A 21,113-nucleotide genomic window follows, 5' to 3' on the forward strand; every position below is an offset into this window, starting at 1 on the left:
TAATTGAGTGCGTCGCAGGAAAATATACTAGAATATTAAATCTGTTGTGTTAAACAATTCCTGGTTGATTACGAAAATTCAACATACTATTATCAACTGTGAAACACAGTAAAAAAGAGTGTTCTTTTATTTTGCTATCAGCGTGGACTTTTATTCTAGAGATGGGATACAATATGGACAGAAAAAGCTACCCTTCGACAATTTTCCACGTAGTTTCTATCGACATTGATATACTTCATATATACTTCATATCGACATTGACCGCTTGATACGTACAGATCATCCTTGTTTCTAAAAATTGCGTGTTCTATTTACACATGAAACGAGAGAACATACATTTTTCCAAATATCACAAGAATTGGTGACTGTTTCTTCTGAAGTTGAAGAACATTTTCAGAAATAAGTGAGAATGTAGGAAAATAATCTTAAGAGCTTTATATTCTACGTATATGATTGAGTAATTGGTTGAAGTTCTGTAGTAAGGGAAGGAAAAACATGCTACCACACAACAATTTCGACTACAAGTAGTATTTGTGGATCATATTGTCTTGGGAGTTAAAAGAGGAAGCTGAAGATCGGGAAAGGTGGAAGAAACATTTCCAGGCCCAAATCTAAAATTGAAAAAAAGAAAAAAAAAATCCTCATTAGTCTCAGAATCTGCCAAAAGGCAGAACACTTAATAATAAATAATTGTCGTCCCCTCAATATGGTCCCAGTCTTGGGAGTGAATTCACTTCAGCTTTGCGAGAGGTTTTATGGTTTTATCATAAACTCGAACCATAGACAGGTACAATCTTTACCGAATGAAGTTCAGTAAAATACATTATTAATTAAGCAATTTATAAGTGAATCAAAAACAGATTTCAAGGTTTTCTGTGCATTTCATGAATTACTTGAAAGGCATATTATGTGTATGTTGTTTCTATCTAGGTAGTTATATACCGCATTATTACGCTGAAGACATATTCTCTCACTTACTTTCTTACACTGGATAGATGACTTGAATCGCAAAAGATGGTTCTTTTGTAGTTAAGCTATTTTGTTCGAAGTTACGGATAACGGGAGCTATCACGAAGATATTGAAATAGTTACAGTCAAGAGTTCAATAATGCATCTGCCTGTCTATAGAGAAATAATACTGACTTTATGATTCTCGAAGACTAAGCAAAATCAAAATCCGGCTTCATTCAAAGGCAACAAATTCAAGTTCTGTCTGATTGACAATTCAAAATAGACATTACATTTTATATAACTTTAAAATCACAACAAATATTCATTGGTGTCTTCTGTACACATATCCTCGATTCCAAAATTATGTTGTGGCTGGAAATTCGTTGGCAGTGACAGAAACTATCTCAGATTATTCATGTAACAGGTAATCTATTACATGAGCGGTAATGTTAGTACGTAACCGGAATTCAGCATACGCGTATTAGAAAAGTTAATACAACTTTGTTTTACATTTTTAATTACATTCACAGACTGTGAAGAATGTTTACAGCATCCTCAAAGACATGAATTAAAAAAAAAAAAAAAAAGTAAGAGCAATTTAAAAAGAAAAAGTTAATAATCTTTTAAAAATATGATAGATTATATCCTAACCAATATCAGCACAATATGTAAGTATGCAAATTTGTGCCTCATGGCTTAAAACATAGACTTTTAATGCATTATCTGTCCTCATTAAAACATAAATTAATCAACAAACTCATATTATATGTGATTTCTACACATGTATGTAACAATGTGTTCAAGCACCTCCGATTCAATTCAGAATTCTTTCTACAGCTATGTCTACCATATGTTGTGGAATACAATTTTTAATTAACTCCTTCCCATACAGGGTAAAGAACTTAAAAACGACTAAAGTACAAATTACTTACCAAACCCTGCACTTCCCTTAACAGTTGTTGTATGCGCTCCTCCTTCTGTCTGACTTCCGCTAAAGTTGTTTCATGCTGTGCTTTAAGAGCTGCAATTTGAGCACGTAGTTCAGCCTGTTCAAGACCCTGCTGTTGTTGATGCTTTTCCTATGTTGAAGAATGATGAAAATAAATTTGCGGATTACAACGAAACCAATACCCATTTTAATTTACTGACCTTTAACAACATGAAATGCATATTAGTTTCTGTACTACAACTTTAGCACAGAATTCGTTTGTTCTTTTTGCTGTGAGAAAGGGCGTGATAATATTAAAAAAAAAAAAAAAAAAAAAAAAAAAAAAAAAAAAAAAAGAAAGAAAGAAAGAAAGAAACAAACAAAGAAAACGAAAATTTACCAGCTTCCAATATATATAAAGCTTCAATGAAATCGTAAACAAAAGGAAATGTCACAAATGATAAGCCATTTCTTACAAGTAAGTCTACTCTGAAGTTAGATATTGAATTTACTGATATTATAAGCAATACAATTCGTATTAAATTTACTTTGATACTTTATATTCAGTACACTTTCTTCTCTATTAACTTTCATTTTAGCATTTTGCATCTACAATAAATTAGGTTCTGAAATCTTATTTTTTGAAAATATAATTTTAAAAAAAGATCGTAATACAGAATATTATTCCAAAAGCATTAGTAATTGCATAGATTGATCTTGCAAATGCATTTAAAGAAAGAGCAGTAACAAAAAACATTTCTTGAGAATTTACGTCGAGAACAGAAGAAAAACGGAATATTTTTTTCACATTTTGCTTTAGGAGGTGCAACCCACTGTATTTTCCTTGTAAGAAAAAGCCAATATATTTTAGAGTAGGAATGTACTAGTTATTTGCATCTTCCAGGTGTGTGGTGTGACTAGTTTCCATTCCTCCGTGTTCTGTACAACGTCAAGTGATCAATCTTTAAAAACACAAAATCTTCCATTTATTACCTTTTATTTGCCGGTATTGTGCAAAACTTATATGGATATAGGTATTTATGAAGGAATGTATTTGGGGATGTATTCTGAATGTCTATACCATACACATTTACTGTAGCTTGTACTGTACAGGATAACACATTTATAGTACAACATTTTTAATAAGATACCATATTTTGCACAAATACTGTCTTTATAAAATCTAGTACAAAATTAATAGTGTATTAAATAGATAATATGAGATACTTCTAATAGACTAAGTAGGTAAATTAAACATCTTGCCAGAAACTGTCAATAATGTACTCAGACTAAGAAAATAAATAAATCCAAAAAAAGAAAAAGCATCTCGGAACCAATTTAAAATGCTGTTCTATCCAGTATATATTTTAAATTTCGAAGACTCCTAGGTAAGGTCTACAGAAACTGTACTTTTTTTGTTGATGTTTTCAGTAGTACAATCAATCTACACTACTGAAAACTGTGAAAATTGTGAAAACTGTGAAACTGTGAAAACTGTGAAAATTGTTCAAAGCTAGAGCACTTTGAAGTCGCGTACATACTTCTGTGGAAGGACTTGAATTTAACACGTACATACTAATGAAAATGAAACTCTACTGCGAGGTCAATGTTGAAAAAAGGACCCGAAATACTAACGGTACTAAGTATAAGAACGTGTCAATTGCAGCTTTGTGTAAAATAACTAGTGGAACTGTGTAAACACATCGTATCCTCCGAGTGAAATAATTGAGTATTAGTTTGTGGATACTTATGACAACCCCCCCCCCCCCCCCTTCCTCCAAAAGAAACCATTAAATGCACCACGATTTTTGCAAGTAGAAGATTAGCATTATTCATAAAATAACATACGCAAAAATAAAATTAGGCAAATAATTTTGTGCCGGCATATATAATTTCATTTTGATTTACGGCTTCGGTGTAGCTTCTTAATGTTCCAATATTGTATCTTTGTAATCCGTAGACTGCGAGGCAATGTTTGCGATGATTTTCGGACAAATGACTGCGTCTGCAAGTTCAAAATGTGAAAAAATAGAAGTGTGAAAATATAATCTGAAATAGATTTTACAAACAGTGATTTCGTCACATGACAAACGTCATTTTTAAACCAAGTTGTAGGAAAAAATTATATTAAGGTTGAATGTAGTAATTTCACAATATACTGGACTGATAACACCAATATTTATTAACTTCGGTTGGATGTAGGCGGTTTTTTTTTTTTTTTTTCGAAGATACAGAAGAGGAAAAAGTTGTTCTCGACAAATATTTTCATAGTGGTGATTCAAGAAATATTAAAACTGTCTCTACAATGGGGGGAAAATATTCAAAATATGTAGTCCAACAAGGACAGTAATTTAAAAAAATACACACATGAAGATTATATACGAACATTGAAACATTGAGTCACAAAGGATAAATCAAGTGACTTCGTTACTTCCACTCTCAACCTAAATGCAAGGTTCTAAAACTCTCATTTTCGACCTCAAATAATACGCCTGCTAGGTAAACAAAGCATAACCCGATGTATGTTTTAGTTTATTTTCATTTTTTTTTTAAATCCTTCACTTTTCCTTGGTCTACTTGCTCTTTAAAGTTCCCTCTTTCAGAAATTTAAACAGAAACTGCAATCCCCTCTTTCACTATAATATTTATGCAGCAAATTAATACAAGGTATAAGCATTGCAAGTTCGATAAGCAACTCATAACTTCAGAAACCAACGGAAAGAAATGAACAACAAATACTGGCGGAAATACATCATGCTTAACCTGTCTATTTGGAAATTGCAGTGAGTATATTTCATTTTTCAATTATGAAACTAACTGATGGAAGTGCATATGTGTCAATGATTAGGTATATCTTAAATACTATTAATGTATGTAATACTTACATCTTTTCTTTGACTTTGTCTTAAATTGTTAATTGCATCACCAACAGCATTAGCCATTTCTCTGGAAGCTGAAGATATTTCTGAGCTTATTTTTGAAAGATCTCTCTCTGTTGCAGACTGCATTTCAGCAAACATTCTCTTCACAGAAACAACATCTCGCCATAAGTTTAAAAGTCTATTATGCTCTGCTGTATAATACTCATTAAAAGTCTGAAACAGACAAAATTAGACGACACAATGATACATTCAACTCCAAAATTGTATTATTGCATAGCAAATACACTGTTTAGATTTTTTTTTTTTAGAAATTACATTTTTTAAAAATTACCAAGAATAACGTTACTGCCTCATTTATTGAATTCATAAATTCCAACATAGCATTATTCAATTAAATTCACTGGAACCTCGCTAATCCGAACTGGTGCCTGTTTGGAATTAACAAAAGTTTGGATTACCGTAATTAACAGTATTGACATTCACACACAATGAGTGGTTTATTGTGACAAATTACTTTGCTACCAGTTATTTTAAGCAAGGATTAAAAACAAAAACCTTTCGGTTAATACATTCATAGCAGCAAAAGGTTTAAAAAGCATATTTGAAAGGTTTAAAAAGTTAGGAAGTACGCCAGAAAAATAATAGTTAACTCTTTACAATCTGATCACTAGCAGTGTTGAGATCTCCGGTACCGGGAGATGCGGCGATGACAAAACACCGCAAGGTATGTTGACAAACATGATTTTACCAAGGAGCAGGCCAAAATTTTCTTCTAGTTTTCTCCTTGAACTTTATAGTCCCTTTTTGTTTTTAATATCGGCACATGTCCTCTAGATTTCAATTTCGCTTTGATGTAGACATCACGTGCGCTGACGCCGAAAACGGAAGTAGTAGTCTGTGATGATTTTCGCAAGTAGTTCCACTCCTTGGGTGTGGAAAAAGAATGTCTTGAATATTCGCTTTTATTTTTTTAATATAGATTTCTACGTTTTCTTTTGTAATATATTGGTTCGTGGAGGGAGCATGAAGCCCAATCATTCATGTCATAGTATTGTTCTGCACTAAAACTAATACTTGATAGAACAAAAGTGCGAAGTCTTCTGTCTTTTTTCAATCCTCTTGCTTTCTTAATTTCACGCTAACAGTTTTTTTTTTTTTTTTTTATGTGTGTTTTGTCGGTTATTAAAAGCCAGCAAAAGATTTCCAGGAAGGGTGAAGAATGCGTTTTGTAGAATGACCCTATCAATCAATTCTCTCAAATGGTGTGGGAGAAACCGGAACAAGTGGATCATATTTCAAAAGTATCGTGCTACGTCAGTTATCGATGGTTCCTCGTTGATCCCAAAACACACCGGTGCGTACATCATCATTATGTACGCTGCAATAAGCAGCAGTTATTTAAAGGAGTAGGGCGTGCTTACATATAGTCGCAGCACTCGGTATGCAGTCGTTATCCACCACAACTAGATTTTTTACAACAGATGTAAGCATGAACCAACAATATATTTTGGATATCTGTTCATCTGTTTCGAACGGTGTTTGTCTGCGCAGTTTAGTGAAGAAAAAGCTTGGATTACTTATCTAGTCGCGGTGATTAACAACGGCATGTCGAGTGTTGCAGCTTATGTAAGTACGTCCCACCCCTCTGAACAACTGCAGATTATTGCAACATACGTAATGAAAACGTACGCACTAGTGTAGTTTGGGATCAAGGAAGAACCGTCGATAAATAACAGAGCACGACACTTCTGGAATATAATTCATTTGTCCCGATCTCCCACATCATTTGAGAGATCCGATCGATAGGATCATTCAACAAAACGCCTTTTTCGCTCATCCTGAAAATCTCTTGATGCCTTTAATAACCGACAAAATGCCAGACATTAAATCTGTTAACGAGGAATTAAGAAAGCTAGAGGATTGAAAAGACAGAATACTTCGCACTGTTGTTTTATCAAGCATCAATTTTAATGAAGAACAATACTATGACATAAATGATTGGGTTTCATGCTCTCTTCACTCTTCACGAACCTCCGTTGACCAATAATATTACAAACAAAACAGTAGATGCCTATATTAAAAAAAAAAAAAAAAAAAGAAAGAAAGAAAGAAAAGAAAAATCAAGACATTTCCAGCAATAATCAAGGAGTGGAACGACTTACGAAAATCATCACAGTCTGCTTCTTCCGATTTCGGCGTCAGTGCACGTGATGGCTACATCAAAGCGATACTGGAATCTAGGGGAACATGCCGACATTTCGAACAAAAAGGGACTACAAAATCCAAGGAGAAAACTAGACGAAAATCTTGGCCTGCTCCTTAGTAAAATCATGTTTGTCAATATAACTTGGGGTTAGTGAGAAAGCTTCACAGTCTAGCCACCTTCTCATGGTGAGCTCTGAGTTATTTTCAAAGCATAATAAGCTATGAAAATAAGCGAAGCGCTGGACAGTAATTGAGGAGCTGTTAGCAATTAGAAAGCCAAATATTTTATTTAGTCTTTTACGGGTATATTGTTAAACTTTCGAATAAAATTCAAAGTTAAAACCAATTAAAAAACATCATTAGAAAAATGCTTTTTTAGCCTAAAATTGACAATTTTGGACCAAAAACATAAGTAAACAGCACCTGAAACCACCCCTGAGGCACGAATTTAATATAGTTGTCATAAACAAAACAAAATACGACCATAATGCAGAAAAAGATACATAAAATAGTCAAATAATGACATTTTTTGTGAAATTGTTGTGCATGTTGCATAACAAATTGACTATCATAAGTTCAAGGTCGATGCGCGCCATCTAAACGACCTCCAATAAATCTGAAAAACAGACGTCTTTTGGGTCACAAATGGCGACTTTTTCGCACTAACCATCTTAACATTTAGAAAAAAGGATTTTCTCGATACACCCTAATGTACACAGCAATTAGGTATGTTCCTTGTTATGTAGGTCCTACAGATTAAAAAAGAGACAAAGATAGCTGTTAATAGCAATGATGCTATTAATAAGTGAAATGATGTAGAAGGAAACGGAAGAACTTAAAGGATACATATATACACACATATATATATAGTGTTTATCTATGAATAGCCCATATAGTGGACCTTATTTAAAAACATGATACATTTACCATTGAGTTTCTCTATATCACAATGATGTATACTCATCCATAATAGATCATGCCAGTTATTATATACTATTACTTCATTCTTCATACGTATTTCTATTATTAATTTTAGAAAGCAGCATCATGTACGGGAAGAAAATGCCGAAAAAATTAAGGAAACGGAGAAAGACGAAGAAACTCATACACAGTAAAGAAAATTTAAAAAAAGAGACTAGATGACTATTGGACTTCGTGGTCTACTATACGAGAAGTCGAAAAATACATTTATTACTTTAGCAAATATTGATTCTGCAATGAAGTTTATCAATGTGATAAGTATATGAAAACATCCATATTGGATTATTAATAAACGAATATACATATGTATATTTAATCTATTAAATGAAATATCCTTATTTTTCCTTTAGAAGATATCTTGTAGTGTCAATTTCTTTTTTGTTTTGTTTTGTTTAAGATCTATGATTATGCTCCGAGGCTAAGAGAGACGGTGGTGATGATAATGCACGAAATATGCGAGAAAGTGAGAGAAAACGGGAAAACCTTGAGAAAACCCACGCAGACAGTATTTGAGTTGAGTTGATTTTTATTGAAACACCCCTTTCAACAGAGAGGCTATATGAGACGGGGCATACTGATTAACGTGGAATCCAAACCACAGTATTTGTCAACGACAAAGCCTGCTAGTATAGATTAGGTGATAGTATTAGCACCTTAAGTCACTGTTTTCTCCCACCAAAATTTTTAAAAAAGTAAGAGTATTTCTTCTGTAATCAAAAGTTATCGTAATCTAAAATACATATATTAAACATACACGCACTACAAAGACTCTTCTAGTACATTGGGGTCATGATTTTACTCTATTTTAGTTTAATTTTAGAAATGAATACTACGTACGAGTACAAATACTAAACACACAAGTCAAGTATTCACACTGTTTTACCTAGTAAAATCCAGTATCCAGCAAACCTTTTCAAATTACATGCAATCGAGACATTTCTTCCAGGTGTTCATAGAAAATCACATACAATCGAGACATTTCTTCCAGGCGTTTACAGAAAATCACATGCAATCGGGACACTTCTTCCAGGTGTTTATAGAAAGTGAGATTAATTTGAAAGCCTCATGATTTACTCCGCTAACACAGACTCGGTGATTCAGTGGTAGAGCGCTTGCCTTTGGCGCGTGAGGTTCTGGTTCAATTCCAGCTCGCGCCAAGTGGGCTTTGTGGTGGACAAACACAATGTGCGTCGGTGTACTCGAGGTTCTCCCGTTTCCTCCCACTTCTTTTATTTCATTATTTTATTCGTTCTCATCACCATCGTCTCTTTCGGCCTACATCGTATAATCATGGGACCTAAAATTGAAAGACTTCATTTATTTTTTTCCCCGCCAATATAGAATTTTACAGGATAAGAAGTTTTTTAAGTACAGGGTTTATTCCTACCTGTTCCTCTTCCTTCCATTCTTCTTCTTTCAGGATCATTTCTTCTCTCATTTGCTCCCAATCATTGGTCAATTTTTGTAAATCGGACGTCAGAGCTTCATTTGTCTGATGAGACTCCTCTAGTTGGTCTCGTAATTTTGTGTTTAACTGTATGATCTTCTCACATCTAAAATATATAACAATTAACAATTGCCCGGTGAAAAAATTAAAATAACATACTTATATGACATAATATATGCAAAACTCACTAAAAAATATGTTGTTAATCAGTCTATATACATATTTTTGGTAAATAAATATTAATAATAAAATTATTTTAAGAACTTCAAAACGTCACTCAGGTTTTGCAAAGAAAGAGAAAAATTTATTCTTGGAGGGATATGCATTAAAAGTTTATTTAAGTATTATTTTAAACTTTAGAAAGTAACAGAGATGCAGAATATTATAACACCAATTCTAATATTACTAATTTATCTATAATTTTCTCACCGAATTCTTTTTCACAACGTATAAACCGTCTATTGAACTGTAGACTATAACTAATTGTCTAATTTTTACCTCCATAACAAAATACTAATGTTCAACTTTCACCTAAATTCTCACAACTGTAAACTTTAAATAACTTTTGTCTTAGAAATGTAAGCAACAAATCGTTATTCAATTTTCCATAGAAACACTTCATTCTTTTCTCGCCCAAATCCTAGATTAGTGTACAAAAGATACAACAATTTCAATCACTGACTTTCCAGCTTCTAATCTCTCTTCTCGCTCTGCATTAGGAAGAAAGAAAGAAGAAGAAAAGTTTATTCAAGTGATTCCATCGTTTTCTATCAAATACTTGCCATCATTTTGGGTTTTCTCTGAGCTTACTTAATTTCTCTCTTCCATGAACAAACTTCTCTGTAACTGCTTTGACAGCAGCTACTGAACTCAATATCCTTGAGTTTTTCTTCCCCGACTCCTTTCTGATTTCCTTATTTTAATCGTGCGTTCGCTTGTTAATCATCTTTTCCAAATTCATAAGCTTAGAATTTCTTTTCTGAAGCTTTTCTAATATTTATTTCCTTCACATCGTCCTCTGGTATACATCATTAGTCTTTTAAGCCAAAATCAAAGTATCACATTTCTCACGCTTTTCACGTCTATCCGCTCTTCACGTGCAATCATTTGCTTATCCCCCATATTCAGGCTTGAATTCGTCTAGCCCTCCCTGCTGATCAAGTGCCTAGCGCGCGCCTTTGGTGTACGGGGCCCGGGTTCGATTCCCGGTGGGAAAGCCTTAAAATTTGGATGCATTAGGGTAGTTCGGATTCCGGATTCCACCTTAAACTGTAGATCTATGTCTCATATAGTCTCGATGCTAAACTTTTTACTAAACAGTTGAACTCTCCTAAGATGATATTTTTTCTCTGTTTCATTGTAACATTTGCTTCGCACAATTTTTTTTTTTCACAATACTCTCTTCTTCATTGGCTTCCTTAATTTCTGCAAATTCTTGATCATCACCAGAATCTCTAGGTTTTTCAACTACATTATATTCGTCTTCCTATATTTAATATTATTTTGAAAGGGTCTCCTCTTGAACTTCATTATTATTAGTAGTAGGGTCATTCCACATCACCTCATCCACACCCCTGCACCCGACCATCTCAGAATTGAATGAAAATTGGTAGACTGATAGATTGTTGGATCCTGATTCCAACGAGCCCAACGGTTTTGAAATCTGTCCACTGGTTCAAAAGTTATTAGCTTTTGAAATTTAAGCTTAAACTGCAAAAAAGCAGTCGCGAATCGCGTTTTTTGCTTCAAGGTCATAGAGGAAAATGGGTATAACTTCCTTTGTAATAAAGATAAAGCCATGATTTTTTTTTTATTTTGAACTCATGTAATTTACTTTCAGGTAAAAAAAAAGATTGAGTTGTAATTCCTTCAATGGAATTTATTATGAGTGCTAATGCACAAGAAAAGGAGAGTTAAAAAAGACTAACGTTTTTTAATCTTTAAGTTCCCATAACTCATGAGCCCCACTTCCAATTTTTATGAAATTTTTTTAAAAGATAGCTGACAACATGTACAATAATCTCAATGAAAAAAAATGATGGGATCTCTAAAGAAACACAGAAAAAAATAAAAACTGAAAATTCCTTATTTTTTTATAATGAGATGAATATAGGCCTAGTTAATCAACGTAAAATAGACCTAAATACCACATTCCTTGTTAATAATGCATTAAAAATAGTACTAAATGTTCTTAGCAATGTCCACTACTTACACATCACACTGCAAGAAACTTGTAACAGAAACACATAAATAGTTAAAAAAAAAAAAAAAAAAAAAAAAAAAAAAAACATGTCTAAAGTGTAGGGTACTTACACTCTAATGCCTTTGCACATATTCTGCCCATTTTTTGATGGGATCTCTAAAGGAACACACAAAAAAAATCTCTAAATTCTAAATTCCAATCAGAGAAAAGCCAATAGCATACAAAATCCTTACAAGTTTTGCTACCAAAACAGTATGTTTGCAATGCGTGTAAAGAAAATGTTAGAACATGTCTTAAAGAGGTTCTATTAGGAGAACTGTTCTCCAGGAATAGGTCCCAAATAAAGAAATATGGTGTTAGAAATTAAGCTTATGGGATGTAAATCAATGCTACACCACCAGTATTATTAATTCATTATTTAAAGCACAACTATTTTAAAAATTCATATTCAGTAAATTCATAATCATCATCATAGGTATTCTGCCTTTATTGCCGCAGCTGTGAAGCTTCCATGCTCCACGGTCCTCCGCTAACCTCTTCGTCTTCGCGTATGATCTTTCGGTTTTAATATCATCCATTAATTGTAGTCTTCTTCGCCCCCTCTCTCTCTTTCCCGCCACCATACCTTCTAGGACGTCCCTCATAATACAATCTCTTCTTAGACAATGTCCCATCCAGTTTCTCTTCCTCTTCCTAATACTATCTAAAAGTGTTCTTTTCTCACCCACCCTCTCATTCGTTTTCCGCTCGACCCAACTAATTCTTTCCATTCTTCTCCACACCCACATTTCGAAGGCTTCCAGTCGATTTTCGTCACTACGTAATGTCCACGTTTCCGCTCCATACAGTACAACACTCCACACGAAGCACTTTATGAGTCTTTTTCCCAACTCTTTATTCAAGGTCCCACAAAACAGACTTTTCTTCCTCCTAAAGACTTCTTTCGCCATTCCTATCCTTGCTTTTATTTCACGTTCGCACTTCATGTTATTACTAAGAATACTACCCAGGTATCGAAAACTATTCACTTGTTCTATTTTCTCCCCTCCTACTTTTATATTTGACACAGACCCCTTCGTTCCAATCACGATGGTTTTTGTCTTTCTAACATTTATTTTCATCCCATATTACTCTACACACTCTACACACATGCGTTACTTATTACAAGACGGAACTCTCAAACACAAGAATATCTCCATTCTCAGCGATGATTTGGAACATGATGTTCCAATGGTCTTCGAGACACAACGGCTACTCTCAGTGTATATCAGAAACGAACTTCCAAAAGTGGTGGAAGTTGAGTATTTCACAGACGGTTGTGCGGGTCAGAAGAAGAACTGCAAATCGTCTTGAATCTGTGCCATCATGAGGAAGACTTTAATTTGAAAGCAAAGTGGTCATTCTTCGCAACAAGCCATGGCAAATCGCCTTGCAATGGCATTGGAGGAACTATCAAGCGCTCTGTCACAAAAGCAAGTCTACAAAGGACTGTAAGTGGACATATCATGAATACAGCAGCCATGTATGAATACTGTCGAGATCACATAAAAGGTGTTCTGTTTTATTACGTAGCAAAAGAAGATATGCCTCCCATTCGAGAAAAACTGAAGAAGAGATTCACGGCAGCATGAACAATTCCTGGCACTAGAAGTCTGCACTATTTTCAACACATTTCAGAGATGAAGATAGGTGCTAAAATGTTAAGCAGTGATGAGAATTTCAGTGTTACATCCAGTTTTACATTGTCAGTAGACCTTCCTATGCCAACAGTGTCAGTGAATAGCTATTGCGCATGTGTTTATATGGGTAATTGGTTTATTGGAATCATAACAAAAGTTCAGGAAGATGATGAAAATGCTGATTTCCTGTTCATGCACCCTCATGGGCCATCTCCTTCTTTTTACTGGCCGTCAAATACGGACGCATGGCCTGTACCTTTCACCAACATATTAACACCTGTGGATATCACTACCATTACAGGAAGAACATATAAGCTGTCAGATGCTTCCAGTAAATAGTGGCAAAAAATGGGCAGAATATGTGCAAAGGCATTAGAGTGTAAGTACCCTACACTTTAAACATGTTTTTTTTTAACAATATTTATGTGTTTCTGTTACAAGTTTCTTGCAGTGTGATGTGTAAGTAGTGGACACTGCTAAGAACATTTAGTACTATTTTTAATGCATTATTAACAAGGAATGTGGTATTTAGGCCTATTTTACGTTAATTAACTAGGCCTATATTCATCTCATTATAAAAAAATAAGGAATTTTCAGTTTTTATTTTTTTCTGTGTTTCTTTAGAGATCCCATCAATTTTTTTCATTGAGATTATTGTACATGTTGTCAGCTATCTTTAAAAAAAATTCATAAAAATTGGGAGTGGGGCTCATGAGTTATGGGAACTTAAAGATTAAAAAACGTTAATCTTTTTCAACTCTCCTTTTCTTGTGCATTAGCACTCATAATAAATTCCATTGGAGGAATTACAACTCAATCTTTTTTTTACCTGAAAGTAAATTACATGAGTTCAAAATAAAAAAAAATCATGGCTCTATCTTTATTACAAAGGAAGTTATACCCATTTTCCTCTATGACCTTCAAGCAAAAAACGCGATTCGCGACTGCTTTTTTGCAGTTTAAGCTTAAATTTCAAAAGCTAATAACTTTTGATCCAGTGGACGGATTTCAAAACCGTTGGGCTCGTTGGAATCAGCATCCAACAATCTATCAGTCTACCAATTTTCATTCAATTCTGAGATGGTCGGGTGCAGAATGCCTGTTTCTGTGGATGATTTGATATGGAATGACCCAGTATTCTGCCTTTTGGCAGATCCTGGGGCTAATGAATTCTTTCTTGTTTAGGTTCGTGCCTGAAAAAGTTTCTTCTACGTTTCTCGATTTTCATCTTCCTCTTTTAACTCCCAATAGTTTGTTTTATTTTTCAAATCATCGATAAGCTGTCTTCTTCTTCTTCTTCTTCTTAGCCCTCGCTTTCCTTCCCTCCCTCCTTCTATGGTAGCATAAAGAAGAGTATATCTTTGCAAGATGTGTTCAATTAAGTTTCTCTTCTTACGAAGGATGCTGGCTAAAAGCGTCCTCTTCTCTCTACTCGTTTTAAAACATCTTCGTTTGTTACTCTCTCCGTCCATTTTGTTCGTTTATCAGTCGAACTGAGCGATATCAGTCGCGTATCGAAACACTCTACCAGTTAGTATTTACTTTATTTTTGTTAATAAATACAACTTGAAGAATAACTACTTTTCCTGACTTCGTAATTGGAGACCCGACGTAAGTGTTCTGAGGATACATGTGATTCAAATCCCACGTTAAGCTGTAGGTCAACGTAATACATAGCCTTGGTGCTGAAATGGCAATGTTACACTCAAACAAATAAATCGATTTTAAAAGATATATTTTTCGTAGTTTCATTAATTACTTTCATCTTCACAACTAAGGTCGCACCAAGTGGGGTATGTTGGAGGTCAGACCCACTGCCCTGAAATTCTTAGGAATGAAATAATACTTTAAGTAATTTTGGTATCGCTCTTATGAAGGGTTTTACTCCCTACAAGGGGTACTTTTGTATATAATGAATCAAGATGATGGTGAGGCAGCTCAATAAAATAATCGAACCAGTGAAGTATAGTGTATGATCAAAATTGATGAAGGCACAGATGTCACCTTCGTGATAGTCACAAAAAGCGTATCTAATGTTGAATCCAATTCCATTCACTGATTTGTACGTATCGACTGTTGATCCAATCTTATATTCCCATTCCCCTGGAGTATAGGAGGTTGTTCCGACAATCAGGAGCTGTCAATTGATGGTAAATGGCTCTTAACATTTTGAAATTTAAGTGTCGACGATGCACCGTACATAATCAGTTATTCGTTTATCTCAAGTTTTAATACACAAAAGTCAATTTGCTGCAAACAATTGGCTTTCCTGATATTGTTCTCGCCCCACTTTCTGGAGAGGAGAGCATTTATCACAATTCTCAATACCACAAATCTAGAAGTACGAGTTCAAAATATCAACACCCCCCAATAATTTTGAAGAAGTGCTGTAGATATTTTTTTTTTTTTTTTTTTTTCATCTCCCTATTGAGGGAAACCCATACATTCAGTTCAGTGCTTTCGAATTAGAAGAAATAAGCACAATTTTACTTGAGATTGTCCTATCAACAAGTAAAGACGTTAAGAAAATTTCATATGGTTTGGGGCTGACGCTTATGCATTCGTGTATTACAAAAACACAACATATTGAACACATGCTGAAACATACTCATGTACAGACTTGTTTAAAAAAGCTCGTCATACATCTCTCTTTAAAATATCCTATTTTCACAACTATACGCAAGTTCTTTTAGTATTTTGGCTTGAAACAAACAACCAAAGAAGATACTGGATTTAACAGATGTTCAGATTCATATTTACTACATTTACTTCAGATTATGGATAAGAGTACAGGGGTTTTCAGAGAAAGATGGGTGGCAAGCAATTTTTAATAAGTTTTAATATACCATTTAACATATAAAATGCAATAACGTAATAAATAAATAAATAAATAAATAAATGGTACAACTAACATATCATTGAATTTTCAAGGAAATTTCCCATTGTTTTAGTATTTCACATGCCCCATGCCCCTATCTCCATTTCATCGATTTCGTTGAATTTAATAGAGAAGACAGAAAATGGGGGATAGTAAAAGTCATGCGCCAAAGATGCAATGCTTAATACCATATACATATGATCCCATTCGTGTTCTACCGAACATGCGAACATCATAAGAGTTGATAAACAAATCTTTGAATCGCCCATGTAGCAAATTTTAGTCGCTATAATAGACAAAAACAAAACTTTACAAAAAAAAAAAAAAAAAAAAAAAAAAAGCTGTCCATGTTTAGCATTAGCAGAAGAGCAAATTTTCACTTGACGTTGACTGGTTAACATATAAATTTGCTGCATATTAGTTCCAAAGATAATTGTTGTTAGACAAATCGTCCACTCTAATTTTTTCCCCTGGATACGACTTGCTTCAGTTAAGGGAAATTGTAACTGTAATCGAAAGGAACATTAATATTTTCATGACTTCTCAATCTTTCATTTTCAATAAAACCGTTTTCTCTTCACGAAACAAAAGGTGAACTATATTGTAAATAAATAAAAAGAGACTTGTTGAATTTCTTGCAACTTATACACTCAATTGCTGTCCATGCCAAATTCAAACGACATAAATACCCCAAAATCTCTTCTAATTACACCTCACTATTTTCATAAATCTGACAAAGAAGTTTCGTGCAAGGAGCGATATTTCCTCCAGTCATAAATTGACATCTCAATTCTTGATCTTTTAAAGTTATTTTTCTCTCAAGTATCTGTTCCAGCGTTGTATGCGTTGTCGCCATTTTGTCGCCATTATTATTTAACTTTGTTCTGGAATACGCCATAAGGAAAATCAAAGATAGCAACCAGAGCCTACAGTTGAACGATGGCATATGCTGATGATATAAATTTAATAGGGGATGATAGGAGACCAATAGAAAGAAATGCAGAGATCTTACTAAACGCTTGCAGGGACATGGGTTTAGAAGTAAATGCAGAGAAAACTAAATACATGGAAGTGCGTCGGGACCGTAATACAGCAAGTTATGGATGCGTTAAAATATTAAATAATACTTTTGATAAAGTGGATATTTTCAAATATCTAGGATCCATATTAACAGAGGAAAATCATATTCACGAAGAAATTAAATGTCGACTAAAAGCAGGGAATTCGTGTTACTATTCGGTTCAAATTCTCTTGTCGTCGCGAATTCTGTCGAGGAATCTGAAGCTTAAAATATACAAAACGATAATGATGCCTGTTGTTCTGTATGGTTGCGAAACATGGTCGCTTACTCTGAGGGAAGAACATAGACTGAAAGATCCTGAGAACAAGATCCTGAGACGAATATTCGGACCCAACAGGAACGGGAAAGGGGAATGGCGGAAACTTCATAACGAGGAACTACATAATTTATACGGTTTACCCAACATTGTTAGGGTCGTCAAGTCTAGGCGGCTTAGGTGGGCGGGTCATGTAGCTAGAATGGAAGAAAGTAGAAACGCTTTCAAAGTCTTGACTGGAAGACCAATCGGAAAACGACCATTAGGAAGACCTAGGCTCAGATGGGAGGACAATATTAAGATGAATCTCGCAGAGATTGGAATACAAAGTAGAAACTGGATGCAGTTAGCTAAGGATAGAAGTCAGTGGAGAGCTTTTGTGAACGCGGTATTGAACCCCCGGGTTCCATAGTCCATAGAGTTAGTTAGAGTTAGTTAGAGTTAGTTAGTATCTGTTCCATATATACAACCCATAGAGTGTAGCATTTACAACACATAATCGATACAAGTACCCATTTGTCAGGTTTTAATCATTTTCACCCGAGATGCAACATGTGATGTTCATCTAAAATTCAACACGAAATGTGAATTACATTTTTCCAGCACGTGCACTCATGATAAACTCCATAAAAATAAATAAATAAATAAATAAATAAATAAATAAATAAATAAATAAATAAATAAAACATATGCTAATCATTTGCCTATTCAGAAACCCAAAATTCAAACCTACAAGTACAAACATCTTTATCTTGTAGACAATCATCTGTTTATCGTTGATATGCTTGTCATTCATAATTTAACTGCAATGATTGAGACTCCTCATCTATTTCGACCTATTCTCTAAGTGAAACAAATAAAATAAACAAATTATTGAGTGTTCACTTTTAAATATTTTTACTCAATATTCCGCTCCTATATAGTTTTTAATTTTAAAAACTGGCATATTTACTTTTTCCTTTCCTCTTCGAGTCTCCTTAGAGCACTTTCCAGATCCATTATGTGGTCATCTCTTTCTCGTAAGTGCGCTTGTGCAGCTTCCAAGCCTGATGGTGTGGTTGGCACTGGTCTGATTGGTGATTCTGGCAAGTGGGTTGTTTCCAACATTTGACCTTCTAATTCGGCACATCTCTGTTTGTACTGTAGTACCTGTATAATAACAATACACTTATAGTTATTTAAGGTAAAAATATTACAAAGCAAAAGCATTTTTGAGTAAAAAGTATCAAATACTTCACCAATCTAATAAAATAAATTTGTAGTACTTCATTTTTCCATTCAGTAGCTATATTTTAATACTTATTCAATCCCACGGCTAAAAATGGATCTGAAAAGGTAGGGAGACGGATGACGTCACGCCGTCTCCCGTTCCTATATTTGCCTATTTTTATCTTAAGGAAGTGAAGGGATGCAATAGATATTTTTGGAAGTAAGGGAACAGCATCATCCCGCATTCCTCCTCACTTTTACCCCTGTTCGATTCTTCAGTCGAAATCTTTTCACTTAGTCGTGCTTTGGCACCATTGATCGATACACTAAACTTAAAAGTTGGTTTATTTTACCATTAAAAATGAAACACGGAAAAATAAGAATAGAAATGTAACATAAATAAAATAATTAACTTAATATTAAACTATTACATAACTCAGTACTAAACTATTATATTATATAAAGAGTTATTTGGAAAATTCAAATTTGTTCTAAAATAAAAGTAGAGTTAAACAAGACAAAACTCGATTATTGTGAGTCAGTTTGATGATTTAACAATTTTTTGTAAGCTATTTTTCTTCGTACTAAAACTAATAACATAATTATGTGTACGAATGGAAATAAAGGAAGTATTATAGTCAGTGCAGTCTCTGAAATGGAGGCTGCCACAGGACTAGCCAGAAACACCCTGCAGCGCATCGTGCACAACCATTTATAGTTGGGGAAGGTCAGTGTAAGATAGGTTCCCAAACTTATATGCAAAGCAAAAACAAAGTCGTGTGGACGTGTGCACGGAACTTTTGCAACACCATGATTATGATCCCGAAGATTGCATGTCTAGGCCTATGATTGGTGATGAGATCTGGCTCCATTACTATAAGCCGACGACGAAATAGTAATCAATGCAGTGGAAACTTCATGATAATCCACTGGCAAAGACATTTCGAACAACACTTTCAGCTGGGAAGCGTGTGGCTACAGTGTTCTGGGACATGAAAGGCATTATCTTGACCGATTAACTGGAAGATGGACCCACGATTAACAGTGCAGTGTACGTGGAGACCATCAGACGGTTACATCGTGTCGTTTATAGGAATCGACCAGGAAAATGGGCGAAAGGAGTGCTTCTGCAACACGATAATTCAAATCCTCCAATCAGCCGGGAACCACTACTGCCATTGATCACCCAGACTAGGGTTTACAGTACTGTCATCGTCCCTACTTTCTGGACTTGGCTCCCAGGGATTACCACCTGTTCAGGAAAATTGAAAAACTTCTGCGTGGTCGTTGGTTTGCAGATGTTCATGAACTTGAACAACGTGTCCAAGTTTGGGTGCGTGGGACTCCAAACAATTGGTTCCAGGAAGGTTTTCTGAAGCTGACACACCGCTGGCAGGAGTGTATAACGATAAAGAGAGTATGTTAAGAAGGTGGTCATATAAGTTGCTGTGTAACCTCATGAATATATCTATAAAAAAAAAGTCCATCGAACGAATTAGCAATTTAATATTATTTAATATAATTTATTTAAAAGTCTATCGTTACATATACATATCGTGTAAGTTACATATGTATATTTTTTTTTTTAAAAAAAAAAAAGGAAAATTGATAGTCGGCCATAATCCGATCCATATCTAAGTTCATCTGAAGCCAAATACTTACTGCCTACTCGAACCAGTTAGCTTTGTTAATTCATTTTTACGAGGAAATAGAACTGATTAGCAGCATGTATTTTGTCTCTAGTGATTATAGAAGTAGGCTTTCTTGAGTAGAGATATAATTTTCCATAGCCCAGAGGAGTGCACATTACGCATTTCATTCATTAAATGTTTTGAAACCCCCAAGAAAGTCGCCAGTTATCATTAGTACTATAACTCTAATGTACACTGTTCTTTCTGAAAATTGCAATATCAAGCAGCGAATGACAGCAATGCGTCAAAATTGACAGGATTTGAATAGAAGAGTATGGCACACGAACATTTACAATTTCAGCGGGTTGACACATACTTGCCCCATTTATTTATTATTTCGTTTCATAGCACCCAATTTGCCCTGTCATTTGTCATTTCTTATGGATTTATTAAGAGCAGTCTTGACTGCTTCTTTGGTTCCTCTTTTCTTTCTACTGTACTCTTTAATGTAGAATTGATTTTCCACTCTTTGACAGTTATCTGAGCCTCCTGTAGGAGAGGTAATGCAAATTTTAAGCTTAAGGTTTTCGTGTGATGCTCCAGAGGAGCTTTCCAAATATTCTTCCTACCCTAAAACTAAGGGTACTTTACTGAAAGGTAAAAGTAAAAAACTGCGATTTTCTCAAAATGGCTCTAACGATTTTGTTGATAAATCAATATTTCATTAATACGTCATTTCTCTGAAAAAGAAAATCGAAATGGGGGACAGCGGTAGTATGTTC

At 34.4% G+C, this 21,113-nt stretch overlaps 1 protein-coding gene across 5 annotated transcripts in view; it reads right to left on the minus strand.

Moving 5' to 3' along the window:
• Root (ciliary rootlet coiled-coil, rootletin) overlaps positions 1-21,113 on the minus strand; it is a 533,338-nt gene that overhangs the window by 151,471 nt on the left and 360,754 nt on the right. For all 5 annotated transcript variants that reach the window (XM_081759610.1, XM_081759612.1, XM_081759614.1 and 2 more), the window contains 4 exons: positions 18,444-18,640; positions 9,335-9,500; positions 4,765-4,974; positions 1,884-2,030 (listed from right to left, as the gene is read on the minus strand). In XM_081759610.1, coding sequence (XP_081615736.1) covers positions 1,884-2,030; positions 4,765-4,974; positions 9,335-9,500; positions 18,444-18,640 — 720 coding nt within the window. The remainder of the gene's footprint in view (positions 1-1,883; positions 2,031-4,764; positions 4,975-9,334; positions 9,501-18,443; positions 18,641-21,113) is intronic.

This window comes from Thermobia domestica, chromosome 5 (assembly GCF_964235325.1).
Source record: "Thermobia domestica chromosome 5, izTheDome1.hap1.1, whole genome shotgun sequence".
Classification (NCBI taxonomy): domain Eukaryota; kingdom Metazoa; phylum Arthropoda; class Insecta; order Zygentoma; family Lepismatidae; genus Thermobia; species Thermobia domestica.